We start from the raw sequence: 15,479 nt of genomic DNA on the forward strand, positions 1-15,479 counted from the left end.
TGATGGGCCTGGAAAGGAGTCACACCTACCTTCCACACTGTTTCCCACCTTCTTCTCTAAACATATACACTATGCTCACCACACACTACCCAAAAACAGCCACCACCAGAATCCAAGCTGGCTATTTCCCATCCCACCAAATTACAAGCTGTCTATAATGAAAGAAATGTCTGGAGAGAGGCTGTGAGGTTCCAGTGTCCGAGGTCCTAGGAGTGAAGGGCCCCCGTTCTTCTGGGAAAAGCAGTTACGAATTCTCTGGAAGACTGAGGTGGGGCTGATCCTCAAACCTCAAAGTGGAATCTCTTCAATTTTACATGTCAGTACAGGCAGGACAGGTAGAATGCCAGATCTTAAGGGGAAAAATTAAATCTCTTAACCATCTGTCCTGAGAGGGGTGGATGGCAGGCTTCCTGGAAGCAGACACAAGATCAGGCGGTCTCTGGAGAGCCCTCCCAGCCACAGTGATGATGGCCCACGGCGGGTGATGACCCAAGGTCAGGGAAGACAGGGTAGGGTTAGCAGACTTGACAGACTAAAGTACAGGAAGTCCAGTTAAATTTGAACTTCAGGTAAACAACAAATAACTTTTTAAGTATGTACCACACATTGCATGGGACATATTATATTTTATCAGGCAACACTATCTGGAAGTGACGAGGGCTCAGCTCAGGGGAGCTCATAACCTGAGGGCTGAACACCACTTGGCCAACGCCAAACTCTGGTGGTGCCCTCTTCACTGCCCTGCAGTGGCTCAGCCCTTCAAAAAGGACATCTGCAAGGACATGAGTTAGGGAAGAGAATGAGAATAATCTCCTCCTACACTCAGGGCCCCAGACGCTACCTTCTACTAAAAGCCAGAGACCCTGAAAATGATTGGAGGTTGGGGTGAAAGGAGAGGCAGAACTTGGAATTCCAGGACTACAAGGTAGGAAACGTAGGTCTAGGGTCCCATCTCCTAATGTGGAGGAAGGGGTCTACTGGCAGTAAGCCTAAAAAGTTACCCTCCACTCTGTTAACTAGTTATGTGTTACCATCCCAGTTATCATCATCTTCGTTCCCCACAACTCCAGGAAGTAGATTCCAGTCTCAGAATACGAGGTCAAATGATTTGGTAAGTGATACAGCAAGAGCACCAGCCGGATTGTTATAACAAAGAGATGAAGTAATGTTAAACCCCAAAGCAGGAACACACTGCCCTTCTGTAATGAGAAGGGACAATGGTACAGATCGGGAGGGTGTGGGAAAATCCATTTAATGTGTTAACACAGGTGGATGGGAAAGTGTGAGGAAGTCATGGCCAAACTAACCTATATCTGCTCCCCCAGAGAGATATACCCAGATTCCTCCCTCTCCACTTCCCCACACCAGCCTTCCCTGAGTCACAAAATAAAACTAAGGTGATGCCCTTTCCTTACCTTCCTTCTCCCTTATAAAGGATGAGAGTTCTGGAAAGGCTGATGAACAATATCACAAATGGGGACCCCATGCTTTCCTCTACCCACGGGGACAGCAACACCCTGGGTGACATAGATGTAGCCCTCTTCCCACCTTCAACCCCTCCCTTCTTTAAGCAGCTAAAAGTCTGCCAACAGATATTAAGATGTATATAAGTCTGTCTGTCTCCTAGGAATAATCAGTCCTATTAATTCATTCAAAAACTGTGTATTAGGTATCTTCTCTGTAAATGACTGAGCCAAGTATGGGGATATAACAGTAGATAAGACAGACACCATTCCTGTGTTCATGGAACTTATGGTCAGCTGAGGGAGACAGCCGCTGTGGAGAACAGTATGGAAGTTCCTTAAAAAACTACAAATAGAACTACCATACGACCCAGCAATCCCACTACTGGGCATATACCCTGAGAAAACCATAATTCAAAAAGTCATGTACCACAATGTTCATTGCAGCTCTATTTACAGTAGCCCGGAGATGGAAACAACCTAAGTGCCCATCATCGGATGAATGGATAAAGAAGATGTGGCACATACATACAATGGAATATTACTCAGCCATAAAAAGAAACGAAATTGAGCTATTTGTAATGAGGTGGATGGACCTAGAGTCTGTCATACAGAGTGAAGTAAGTCAGAAAGAGAAAGACAGATACCGTATGCTAACACATATATATGGAATGTAAGAAAAAAAAACTGTCATGAAGAACCTAAGGGTAAGACAGAAATAAAGACACAGACCTACTAGAGAATGGACTTGAGGATATGGGGAGGGGGAAGGGTAAGCTGTGACAAAGTGAGAGAGTGGCATGGACATATATACACTACCAAATGTAAAATAGTTAGCTAGTGGGAAGCAGCCGCATAGCACAGGGAGATCAGCTCGGTGCTTTGTGACCGCCTGGAGGGGTGGGATAGGGAGGGTGGAAGGGAGGGAGACGCAAGAGGGAAGAGATATGGGAACATACGTATATGTATAACTGATTCACTTTGTTATAAAGCAAAAACTAACACACCATTGTACAGCAATTATACTCCAATAAAAAAAAAAGCAGCAATTTGATAGTGTGATGAAGGCCCATCTAAAGGGAAGCACAGCTGCTGTGAGAATCAAACAGGTCACCAAATCTAGTCATCGGAATGGAGGCTGGAGGAGGTCTGAGATGGCTCATCAGGGGACGTGATGCATCTAAAGCAGAAGCATTCAAACATTGGGGAATATGTCACAATTGCCAGGAGCATTAACAAAGGACACAGAGGCATAGGCCTGTGGAAGCAAGACAGGGCTCAGGACTCTGGATTTTTTAACAAGGGAACATACAAAAGTTTGAGAACCACTGCCCTAAAGCAGGGGCCAGCAAACGACGGCCCAGTAAGCCAAATGCGGCTGGCCACCTGTTTCTGTAAACGCAGCCAGACCCCTTCATTTGCATATAGTCTATGGCTGCTTTCCTGTGTCAGAGTTGAGTAGTCACAGCAGAAACCACCTGGCCCACAAAGCCTAAAATATTTAATATCTGGCGCTTTACAGAAAAAGTTTGCTGGCCCCTGGTCTAAAGGATGATTTGAAGAAACTCCTATGGCTGTAAAGAATGTCCAGCGACCGACTGATTTACCCTCTGCCTTCAGAAATTGTTCCTTCACTCCTGAAAGTTCTTGTCCACCCCTCCCATCCCCAACGCCCGCCACACTGTAGCCTTTATCCCTCTGCAGTGTCATTACCGATTTACACGCCTTTCTCCCCCATGGTCTGTGAGTACCACATCTGCCTCATTTACTGTTATAACCCCAGCACCTAGCCCACTGCCTGATATATAATAAGTACTCAAGAATATTGTCAAATGATTCATTACTTAGTCCGTTGTTTAAGGGAAAGAAAGGAGATGACGGAAATAAGGGGAAGCAAGCGAATCTACCATGCTGGATGGTGACAAATCTGTGGTGGGTCTGTGTGTGACGGGACGAGCTCCCCTGCTTCCAGAGGGTCTTGAGAACACGAGGTAAGTTTTCAGCGTTCAAGGCAGCCTCGGGCCGGTGCCTCAAGCACCTAACCACATCCTGTGGTGAAGCTGGCAAGGGCAGCTTGCCCTCAAACCTCAGGCCTTCCTCTGAAGCAGCAAGCAGGTTGCTCTTGGCAACAATTTAACTTTTAGAAGAGCAGATGCCTTGTGCTGGAAAGTGCTAGCATTGAAATTCCTTACTTCTTAACATTATCAACCTCGAAAAACGCCATGCTATATATACTCTGTTCCTTGATGAGCTCCATACCTCCCTTCTTCCTCTCCTGACCCACCTTCTTATTTTTCTATCTCCTAAATTAGCAAGTAAGTTCTTGCTAATATTTGTGTTTATATACCCCCACACCCAGATAACAGGCCCTGACTTATCACTTGTAAGGTCAGGTTTAACCTGGCTGCCTCTGTTTAAGAGGAGTGATGGGTGGAAATAACTGCCTAATATTGGTCTCCCTCTCCCTGCGGGGCAGGGTTGGGACCCTCAGGGTTCACTCACCGGGCTCTTCTACCACATACAGGATGGACTTTCCACTGGAGTCTTCATAGTACTGGAATCTGACGACACAGTCCTCCTCATTCTTGTAGGTACAATTCACAGCATCCTTTCCAGTGTCCTCTGGGGGAGGGGGAAAGATGGGAGGATGAAAAACAAGGCAATTCCAGAAAGAGGGAGCCATCCCCAAAGCCAGTCATGGAACGTCTGGGAAAGCAGGTGACAGGATGTCACGTATGCCTGACGTTAGGCAAGATGCCTAGATTCGAGAGGGCTGTGGTGCCTGGCAATTGCCTCTGGATGACCCTCGCTGACGTACTTTGTCCCTCACAGGCCCTTTTTGGTTCTTATTCTTTCCTCTGGAAGGGACATGACATAAAAGCATTACATAATCTGATTCAAAACCTGGCTCTATCACCTACCGGCTATGTGATCTTGGCTAAGTTACTTGACCTCATCGAATCTCTCCCTTCTTCTAATCGAAGAAAAGATACCCTCACTCACAGGGATGGTTGAGAATCAAACAGCATGAAGTCAACTACCCAACACACAGTGGGCGTGCCCTTCCCCCTCATTCCTTTCTCTACTTGCTCAATGATTCTCAATAGTTTGTTTACTCAGCCCTTATATTTCTTCTATTGCTGCTTCCAATCCAGTGTTCCTCTCCAGAGACATCTCCTCTTCTCTGACTCCCATCATGTTTTGTTGGCTTCATCCCTTCTAATTCTAAAACCTGTTATTCTGACTGTGAAACTATGGGCTACCCTCCACCAGCTGCACTATGCCCCTACAAGATTAAGCAAAGGTGCCAAGGTCACACAGCAAATAAGTGATGGAGTAGGGGTAGGACATGAGTCTCAAAGCACATCCTATGGACTTTAACTCAATATGCCTTCAGTAAACCAGTAGTATTACAGGACAGTGGAAAGAGTAAGGATTTCAGGATTTAGTTCTGATCTTAACTCACCACTCATTTGCTTGGACAAGTTACTTAACTTTCTTGAGATTCAATTCCTTATCCTCAAAATGAAGATAACAATAGTACTAAGTTCTACTTTACTAGGTTGTTGGGAGAAGAATAAGATAATGTGCATGAAAAGATACTTTTATAATTTGTATGAGTTATAAAATTCCATAAAAAGAAGCATTTATTTTTATGGTTATCATGGTGGGGGGCTGGGGTACTTATCGACTAACTTGGAATACCCATCTGGTCTAGATGATAAAAATATCTCTGGGCTTCCCTGGTGGCGCAGTGGTTGAGAGTCCGCCTGCCGATGCAGGGGACGCGGGTTCGTGCCCCGGTCCGGGAAGATCCCACATGCCGTGGAGTGGCTGGGCCCGTGAGCCATGGCCACTGAGCCTGCGCGTCCGGAGCCTGTGCTCCGCAGCGGGAGAGGCCACAACAGTGAGAGGCCCGCGTACCAAAAAAAAATTCTGTTCCATCTAAGCTAATCATAGGAAGCCTGGTCTCCTCCAGAGGAAAAACTGTCGCTTAACTCAATCCCCAAATCACTACCCTCACTCCAGCCCCACTTTTGATATTAGCCAAAGGGTCCAGGGATCTAAGTCTTTCCCATAACACCCCACCCAGAAGCTGGCTGGCTAGCTGTGTCTTACTGTGGCTCTCACTGAAAATGTGTTTCCTGCCTTCATGGCAGATCACCATCTCCAGAGAGATTGCCATCTCCTGGCACCGCCCAATGCCTAGCTGGCCCAGATAACCACGTCAAGTATGTGACAGCAGCAAAGATCATCTCCTTTTAAGTCAAGATGAAATACAAACCAGAATAACAGCAGGCAAGAGTTTTGCTCTCCATCACGTTTCTATCTGCCTTACTCCAGGAGGGGCTCTGGGGAGCCAAAAGGGCTTCAGGCTAATGATTTTGGCTACAAATCCGTAAGGGCGAAGGTTTCCCTCTAAACCAGCAAAGCTGTATGCCTGGGCATTGCTTAACACTCTTAGTTAGATAAACTTAGTAAATGATTACTAGCCTACTAAGCTAAGATTATCATGGGTAACCACTTCCTCACTCTGTGCCTCAGTTTCTTCATCTGTAAAATGGGGTACATTATCTTCCTTTCCTTGGGGTGGTAAAGTTAGGGTTGCCTGATTTAGACATACTTCAAAGGGTATTTGCAGGATTTTGCTGAGCCCGTAGGCTCTGGGAAGCAGAAGGGGAAGGGACTGCTGAACAGATAAGTAAAGATGCAGGAGGACTCTCAAGAAAGCCAGCTTTTAAGTGCCTACTGTACATCAGGCCTGCACAACATGCCTTTGAGGTAGGAATTACTCTTCCGTTTTACAGATGAGACTTGGATAGGTTATGGGATTAAATCGGAGAAATTTAGAACGTGGGTGTGTGCAACTGTGTGACATGCGGAACTTACTAAGCTCCTTCACAGGCTCAATCTCATCACGACAGTAACGGCTGCAGGTATTCTCCTCGAATAGGGCTCCTCGGTTAAATTTCTTACACTCCACACACTCCCTAAAGGAGAGAGGACACAGGCATGAAGGCAGGGAAAGAACAAACCTCAATGTATTTCAGTCTGGCTCTGCCTGCCATACACCAGGAAAACTGTTCCCCCCCAGAAAACAAACACAAACATCTGTAAGACAGTCCTGGGGTCCCAGATAGTCACGTCTGGAGTTCGGGGTGGGAGTGCCCTCCTCACCTATAGGAAAGGCCAGGGAGGCAGAGGCCCCCGGTAACTTCATTAAACTTCTTTATGTCCCATCCAAGACTGTGACAGGAGGGCAAACCCTACGCCACTTCTGGGAGCCTTAAAGTCAGAAATGGTCTCATAATTTGGGGGCCCGGTGCAAAATGAAAATGTCAGGTTCCTCATTCAAAACTTAGTAGGAATTTCAAAACAGTGACAGCAGAACATTAAACGAAGTGTAGAGCCCTTCCAAGCACGGGGTTCTGTACAAATGTGCGGGCTGCACGCCCATGAATCCAGCTCTGCTAAAGTAGTAAGAGAAACAGCAGCGCCACAGGCCTGGGCCAGCAGGGACTTCCTCTGACGCCCAGATGAGGGACATTTGCAGCGGTGAACTCCTCCTGTTTCACATAGTGTCCTCCGTAACCCCAGCCCCACATCCCGCACAGAATCAGAACACGAGCACTGGAACACTCCCCAGGAGTCACCTGGTTTAGCCTTCCTCCCAACTCAGGGATTCAGGATCCAGCCTAACAGAGAGGCTTCTCCAACAGCAGTCCAGCTGGTCCTACTCTGTCCCCTTCACGCTTGGCTCTACCTCCAGTTTTTCCCCAAGTTTTCAATGGAAAGAGGAATGCTAGTCATTTGCTGTAACAGACTCCTCTCCCTAAAGCTTTGGTGAGTAAGAGAGAACCTGCACAGTCTGGGGGACCCCCAGACACCCAACTCTCTCCACCTCACTTACTTCTTAAAGGTGCAGGCATCAGGGCAGGTGGGACACTTCTCACAGGTGTCCCCGTAGGAGCCCGGCTGGATGCAGACGCAGCTGCCGCATTCACACTTGCCCCGCCCGCTGCACAGCAGCCCATTGCTGGACATGCAGGTGTCCGTGCGTGTCGTACAGTTGCAGTAGTAGCCGGTCCAGTCGGAGTCACACAGGCAGTCCCCACAGCTGCACTGGCCATGGCCTGAAAACACACAGCCCAAAGAGGCAGACCAGCCAGTGAGGCCCCACCCCAGGACAGCATCCTGGCTTTACCCCTCCTCACACTGCCACACTTTCACCCCCACACTGAGCCGTTAATCATCTTCTACACTGTCCTCATAGCCTCATGCTTCTCTGCATGCTGTTCCCTCTGCCTAGATGCCCTTTCATCCTGTGACCACTACCAAACTCCTACTCACCCTTTAAAGCCCAACCCAAATCTTCCTTTCCCTCTGTAACTTTTCCTGACCTCCCCAGGCCAAAGCAACTGTCTGCCTATGTGCTCTCCCAGCACTTATAAATACCTCTATTTCAACCCTGATGTTCAACCCATTTGCTTGCTTATCTGTTTCTCTTTCTGGATTGTGAGCTCCCTGATGGGGGAGCACATATCATATGCATTTTTCCAACAATAGTGATTAGCATAACATCTGGTACAGAGTAGGCATGCCATTAATGTTTATTTATCCATCCATTCAACAAATATTTACTGAGCTCATACCACAACCTGCGCACTGGAGACTCAGCAGTGAACAAGACAGGCAAGGTCCCTACTATCATGGAGCTTACATCCTAGTTAAATTCCTGGAAATTCACACAAACCTCCACCAATATGTGCCCTGGGTTGTATTATCTTAGTATTGCAAAGAGCTGTCAGCCCTAGTAGGAAAGACCTATTCAGTTTCCTACATGAGTATAGGAACGGGACAGAGAGACTAGGGTGGGGGGTTGGGCGGCTTAAATGTAGGCATTAACTCTCAACACTATATTCCCCTAATATTCATCTACCAATGAATATTGGTAAACTTGGCTCCTAAACCCTACAGAAAGGTGACTCACTCTGCAGGATTCTGAATCAGGAAGAAGTGGGTGAATAATAGAAATCTGATTGTTAATCAGAGGAAAGGCAGGGAGCAAGGGGGAAGTAACCTGAATTGGTCTGAAAACCATGCCACTGTGTGAGCAGATGGGCCCCAAGATGGTGGAGGAGAGGGTGGTACACAGCCAAGCTCAGATAGCAACTAGCTGGCAGCCCTGTCCCCGGTGACCCCGGTGGGTCTGATAAATGTCCATTGGCCACTATGGGTCCCCCTGGATGGGTATCACCCACTACAGGATGAGTGATACCAGCATAATCCTCTAGGAACCACACCGGCATTCAAGACTCAGACACACCTTCACTGTGTGTGTGTCTGCTTCCCAAGAAGGAAGGGAAATACAACCTCACCTGCCCCAGCTGCCAGGGACATCTAGAGAGTAGAGCTACCGGGCTGGCAGAAGGGTGGAGAAAGAAGAAGACTGCATTGTGAGGTTGGGTTCCCTGGCAGTATAGCTTGTGGTGAGGATTCTTGTTCCAGTGACTTACTGGGGAAGCAGAAGGGAAGGAGGGACGCAGGACAGGGCAGGAGGCAAAGGCCGGCAGGAATGCGGTCTCATCCGGAGACTCCCCGCAGCCTGATCCCACGGTGGGCTCAGGAACGTGAACGGTACCACGATAACCTTGAGGCAAAGGGATTGGCTTTGTGTAACCCCACTGTCCATCAGTCATCAGCCAAGCTCTGAGAGCAATCCAGGCCCTGTCAGCTGAATACAATTCTCCAGAGGAGGGGCAGCTGTGAGGTACTATCAGTAGCCCTACCAGCAGCTGGGGGATGGGTGGGCCAGCCAGCAGAGAGGGACCCCACAGTGTCCACTACACCCAGCTTCTGGCCACACCTCCCAGAAAAGACATCACAGAGGCCTGGCAGCACTCAGAGGCCTCCATCTCCTCTGAAACGCTTGTCCCATAGTGTTTCCTTTGTGAGGCTAAACAAAGCGATCTTTGAGAAGACTTGGGCAGGCCAGCCAGGGAGTGAGGTTGGGAGTGGAAGTGGCAGGCCAGTGCCACTAGGCTGACTCCAAGGCCCCGGCAGGGTCAACCCTTAAAAGGAAGCCACAGTGTGGTAATGTCACAGGACTGGCACCCCTCCAGCAAAACGGGTTCACAGGAAAGTCAGGGGAGGAGGGTGGGAAATGAAGAGAAAGTGTAAGAAAGAAGAGGGAGGTAGGGAAGAAGGCAGCGGGGAGCGGGGGCGGGGGGTGTTGGGGTGGGTGGGTGGGGTGGGGTGGGGGGGAGGGAGGAGGAAAGGGAGGGGCCGGTGTTCCAGGTCAGAAGGAATGAAGTCACTCTCTCTATATAGCTTGACCTTCTGGGCTGATGCCTCACTCCACCGCCCTCCTTTATGAGCCAGCCCTTCCTCTGACTTCCCACCTCCTCCATGAAGCCGCCCAGGCCTCCCCTGTCCACAGTGAGTCTCTCTCCGGAGGACTCCTATAACACCCACTTCCAGGATCAGGGAGGTTCTGCCTCTTGCTGTGAATTCTCCTTAGGTAAGTTAATGGAGAGCAAAACTGTCTTTTTCATGCCTCTTTATCCCACAACACTACGGCACACAGCACAGAACCTGGCTCACGTGGGTGCCTGATCAATCTATGTTCATGGATGTGGCAGGTGGAAGAGTCCCTTGACGACAAGGACGCACGCCCTGACGTTTGAGGGGTGCTGAAACTGTGCGAGCACGAAGACCATGCCTCCGGTGGGGAGGAGAGGACAGGGACGTCCAGGGGTTGAAACAATGGCCAAGGCATAGTGCTCCTGCCTCATGAGCCCCTGCTTGAGCAAAGAACAGACCAGGGCTTCCCTGGTGGCGCAGTGGTTGAGAGTCCGCCTGCCGATGCAGGGGACACGGGTTCGTGCCCCGGTCCGGGAGGATCCCACATGCCGCGGAGCGGCTGGGCCCGTGAGCCATGGCCGCTGGGCCTGCGCATCCAGAGCCTGTGCTCCGCAACGGGAGAGGCCACAACAGTGAGAGGCCCGCGTACCGCAAAAAAAAAAGAAAAAAAGAAAAAAAAAACAGACCAGGCCAGCAGCTCTGGGCAGGGACAATGGTGAGCTGGGCTATAAGCCTGGCCAGGTCAGGAATCATGCATGAGCCCCGTTCACCCATATGGACCGAGGGCCTGGCACAGAGCAGGTGCTCAGGGAGCATGTGTTCCTGACTGTTTGTCAACGGAGAACATGATCATGGCACCACAGGGTCCAGATCTGAGGCCAGCGGGCACCCAACACCCTGGCAGGAAGGGAGAGGGAGGCCTCTGAGAAGCTGCAGCGGCTGTCCGGGGTTCCCTCGTGTAATTGGCAGGAGCACACTGAGGACGGGCTGTTCTTGCACTGCTGGGAGGCAGGAACCAGCGCTGCTGACCCCGGCAGCTTTGTTTTGTGGCTTCAGTGTGGCCGGCAGCCAAAGGAAACACACTCTGGCCGGGGTCCCTCCCACATGCCTCAATCAGACCAGGAACAATCAGGCCACAGAGGAGCAGAGGACCTCCCTCCATCCCTGGTGCCCCGTAGGCTATGCGTGGGCCTCTCCTAGGGTAACGCTCTTCCCCTCAACCCCAAACTTCTCCTCATGGGTCTCCCATGTCAAACTTAACCATTCCCTTTGGAAACTAGAATATGATGTAAATCCTATTAAATATTAGAAGGAACTGAAATTTCTGCCTCACACCCTAATTCAGATTGATCTGTGTGTATGTGTGTGTGTGTCTGTGCGTATCTGATCTCTCTTTCCCATAATCTCTCTGATACCATTTTTCTCCAATCTCTCTCTCGAATTTTGCTGGCATGAGTAAAGGAAACAACTGTATAGCACAGGGAGCTCTACCTAATGCACTGTGGTAACCTAAGTGGGAGGGAGTCCGAAAGGGAGGGGATCTCTGTATGTGTACGGCTGATTCATTCTGTTGTGCAGTGGAGGCTAACACTATACGGTAAAGCCACCACACTCCAATACAAATTAATTTAAAAAAATGAGTAAAGGAAACAATGTTGCAGATAACACATAGGAGCCGCTTTTGTATTACTTGGGCTTTAGCACGACACACATTTCCATTCCTCATCAGGCTTTCTGAAAGGCTGACGTTAAAGTGAACATCTGGGTAAATTAGCTCAGCCGGTTAGAACCCCCATGCAAGTGAAGCCAATCTGGGTCATGGATTTGATCACCCCAGAAGCCGATTATAATCTCTCTTTGATTGGCCACACAAGACACCCACAAAGCAGTCCCAACCAATTTGCACATATCTCCAATCTCTCTCTCACAAGAGGGATTAAGCCACAGTCCACTACACCCCAGCAGAAATGTATCCCCAGTGCCCAGGAACAACTCAGACTGCCTAACTGCCTCTGGGAGTGTTGTCACTGTGTCTGCAGATAAAGACTACATTAACACTGGCTGGACTTCTTCTAGCTGGCGAAGTACCCCAGGAGTGGGCTTTGGGGCAAGGTGAAACCAGCTTCAGATTACCAGTGGGCCTCAAGATTTCACTGAATTTTGTAATGAGAAGGACAAAACGCAGTACCCTGCAGGTAGAAGGACTCAAAGTCATAACCCCCAATCTGCAGGCTGGGACTCTCTACGGCAGTGCTATCCAATAAACATCTGTGCTGTTCAAAAGGGCAGCCGCTAGCCACAGGTGGCTCCTGAGTGACAGAGAAATGAAACTTTTTCTTTTTTATTGAATTTGATTTAGATTTAAATGTACTTAAACTTTACTCTTGATTAATTTCAATTTAAATAACCACCATATTGGACAACAGCGATCTAGAGTACAAAAAGTAATAGTATATCAATAGTGATAACAAAATAGTACCAACATTTAATAAGAGCTCACTATTTTCCAGTCATTGTCTAAGGACACTGGCACATTAAATGAGCTCCAGTATCTTGCATGTACACTACCATTTTCCACGTCTTCTGTGATGAAAAAATAAATGCATGTAAAATAATTGTTTGAAAATAAATAAATGTTACTAACTTCATTACATATTCTGACATCATGTAGTTTCCAAACCTAGATATACTAAAAATTTAATTACCATCAGTCAGTGATTTTTTTTAAACTTAAAAAGGGGTTGGTCCATATCCTCGAAAAGATTAGGAACCAGTGACAAAATACTAGCAGAAGGGCAGATGAAGGAAAAGAAAAAAAACTATCTTCACTTTCAAGTTTCCCTACGTCTTCCCACCCTCTTCTAGGAGAGAAGCCCCAGGAAGCAGATGCTCATTTCTCTTCCTTGTGCCCCTCGAGGAAGGGCAGAGGGAGCTGAGAGGATTAAAGAGAAACTCATTTCTGTTTCCTGCCATTGGAGTGGCACACCATCTACTCGCTCTGCCCCCGGGCCTTCCTGTGCCCACCTCAAGCCCTGGCCTGCATCCATTTCCAGAGGCTGCAGACGTGTGAGTGTGTGGGGGTACCAGGACGGGAGGGGTGTGCAGTTCTACTCACCTGAGCACATCTCCCCCTTGTAGCGGACACAGGAGAAGTCATCACACTCGCAGTACTTGCCCGTGATCTTGCCAAAGTCACTGCTATGGCAGACGCACTGGCCACAGAGACACTCGCCCCGCTGGCTGCAGATGGGCTGGCCCTCCCGGGGGCTACACTCGTCCTGCTGGGAGGGACGGTAGTCCTCTTCTGAGCACTCACACTGGGACCCCAGCCAGCCAGGCCCGCAGCGGCACACCCCACACTCAAAGGTCCCGTTGCCGTTGTTGCAGTGGTGGCTCTGAGGCTCAGCCTGGGCCTGGCAGGCACAGTCACAGTCGAAGGTGACCTGGACGGTGAGGCTGTCTTTGAAGCCCACAGGCTTGATGGTGAAGGACTTCTCCTTCTCCTGGGGGCAGCCACGCACCTTGGCCTCAATGCTGAAGCTCACCTGGATGGAAAGTAAGATCGCATTCAGACACAGGTGGACCCTGTTGACACTCCAGCCCCGGAGGGAAAGAAGCTGTTCCCTGCCCTGCCCGGGAATACCCAAACTGGGCGTCCTGTCCCCCAGCAAGCTGGAGTTCCTCAGCCTTCCCACCACCACGGTCTGCAAAGCCAAAGCAAGAGCCTGGGGATAGTTGTGCAGTTGGGACATATCTGGCTGGGTGTAGACATGGTTTACAATCACAAGATAGCTTTTTTCTAAAATTCCATATGTGAAAATAAACCAGCTCAAGCAGAAAAGAACCTTTGATCTTACAAACGCTCTGCCGTGGCCAAATAAGCTAGTGGGACTGATTACGTAATATCATCAGGATATACAAAGCACTATTTCACACCACACAGTGGCCAACCACAGGCTCAGAGTCTACTGTGCAATTTCCACAAAACATTTCATCACTTATGCAATCAAACATGTTTCAGGCCAATATTTTTTACATAGGGTGTGTGCACATGTGCCTAGAAGATAGAGAGATGGATGGATGGAAACAGATATATAGACAGAGATGATGTAGATATAGATGATATAGCTATAGATATCCCCTCTTTTTTTCCACCCCTTTCACCAACCCCTCTCCCCTAACGCAGAAGCAGAGAAGAACCAGCCACTAAGGAAGGAAAACTATAGACGGACTGGAGAGGCAAAATGAACATTTGCATTCTGACGTTCCAGGAGGGTGGGTATTTTGTGTGTGTATGTGTTTATTTTTTTTTCCTTTTAATTTTTATTGGGGTATAATTGATTTAAAATGTTGCGTTAATTTCGAGGGTGGCTATTTTTTTTTTTTTTTTTTTTTGCGGTACGTGGGCCTTTCACTGTTGTGGCCTCTCCCGTTGCGGAGCACAGGCTCCGGACGCGCAGGCTCAGCAGCCATAGCTCACGGCCCAGCCGCTCCGTGGCATGTGGGACCTTCCTGGACCGGGGCACGAACCCATGTCCCCTGCATCGGCAGGCGGACTCTCACCCACTGCGCCACCAGGGAAGCCCAAGGGTGGCTATTTTTGCCTATTCTGTTTGCTGCCGAATCTTCAGCAGCTGGAACAATGCCTGGCACAAAGTCGGTGGTCAATAAATATTTATAGATGACACTGCTGTTTTACCTTGTGAAGCAAAGAAAGGCATTACCTTAGGGGAGGCTGGAGACCAGTTAGGGGCTGTGCATAAACAGAGGTAACCTAAACGCAAGTTTTTAAAAATCCTGATGGTGAAGTTACTTAACGGATAGAGAAGGTTTAGGCAACAGAAGCCTCAGAGGAAAAGGCTGGCAGCTCCATTACATCTAACTTGTAAGGACGTTCAGAAAGAAGGTACAGGGAAGGAAGGGGCGGGTGCCCACAGACGCTCTGGGGCACAGGCTAAGGTCAGAGCTGCAGCCTCAGCCCCTGCCCAGCCCACCTCACCGTGTCTCCAATCTTGAGTCCGACACAAGACTTAAGGCCTGGGATGACCTCGTTGTTGAGACAGGTGGCGTTGAAGGATAAGGACAGCTCCTCAGGGAGGTCACGCACTTCCAGCTCTACTTTAGAGCGGATTTTCTGAGCAGAAAAGGGCAAGAGAAGATAAGAAAATGGGCTGAGAGGAAATGAGTAGGAGCCAATTACATCCCAAGCAAAACCTCCCAGATGGTCCTGGACTCACCTGCAGTGCCAGATGCTGAGGTCCACCTGCAAGCTGCCAGAGCATCCCTAGGAGCCTGTTTCCTGCTATATTTCCAGCCCAAGACCTGCTTTCTCTCTTTCTCCACTTGCTTCTAGGTGAGTCTGGGTAAAATCTAAACTAGCTACGCCCTCCTGCAGGACTCACGGACGTGTGAGAAGGGAGTGCTAATACTGGTCACCTTGGCTAGTAGCACTTTCTACCTGATCTTTCATCAACCTCACATTCCCCATGGTTCAGCTCCCTCTCTGCTCTATTGTTGGAGCCCAGATCTCCATCACTCTGTACCCGCCCCCCTCAATTTCAGGGCCCTGCTCATCCTCATCACCATCCCCATCCTCTCTCTTCCACCTTCTCTAAGCTCTTCCCCCATTGTTCCTAAGCCTCCTAGGCGTTC

General features: G+C 49.1%; 1 protein-coding gene across 2 annotated transcripts in view; it reads right to left on the reverse strand.

Annotated features, from left to right (window-relative positions):
* ITGB3 (integrin subunit beta 3) overlaps positions 1-15,479 on the reverse strand; it is a 54,112-nt gene that overhangs the window by 8,439 nt on the left and 30,194 nt on the right. For both annotated transcript variants that reach the window (XR_009560401.2, XM_060290772.1), the window contains exons 9-13: positions 14,822-14,961; positions 12,943-13,367; positions 7,375-7,597; positions 6,354-6,454; positions 3,966-4,085 (exon numbers count right to left, since the gene is read on the reverse strand). Coding sequence is in view for 1 of the 2 variants with exons in the window: in XM_060290772.1 (XP_060146755.1) it covers positions 3,966-4,085; positions 6,354-6,454; positions 7,375-7,597; positions 12,943-13,367; positions 14,822-14,961 (1,009 nt within the window). In the remaining variant the exon portion in view is untranslated. The remainder of the gene's footprint in view (positions 1-3,965; positions 4,086-6,353; positions 6,455-7,374; positions 7,598-12,942; positions 13,368-14,821; positions 14,962-15,479) is intronic.

This window comes from Globicephala melas, chromosome 20 (assembly GCF_963455315.2).
Source record: "Globicephala melas chromosome 20, mGloMel1.2, whole genome shotgun sequence".
Lineage (NCBI taxonomy): Eukaryota > Metazoa > Chordata > Mammalia > Artiodactyla > Delphinidae > Globicephala > Globicephala melas.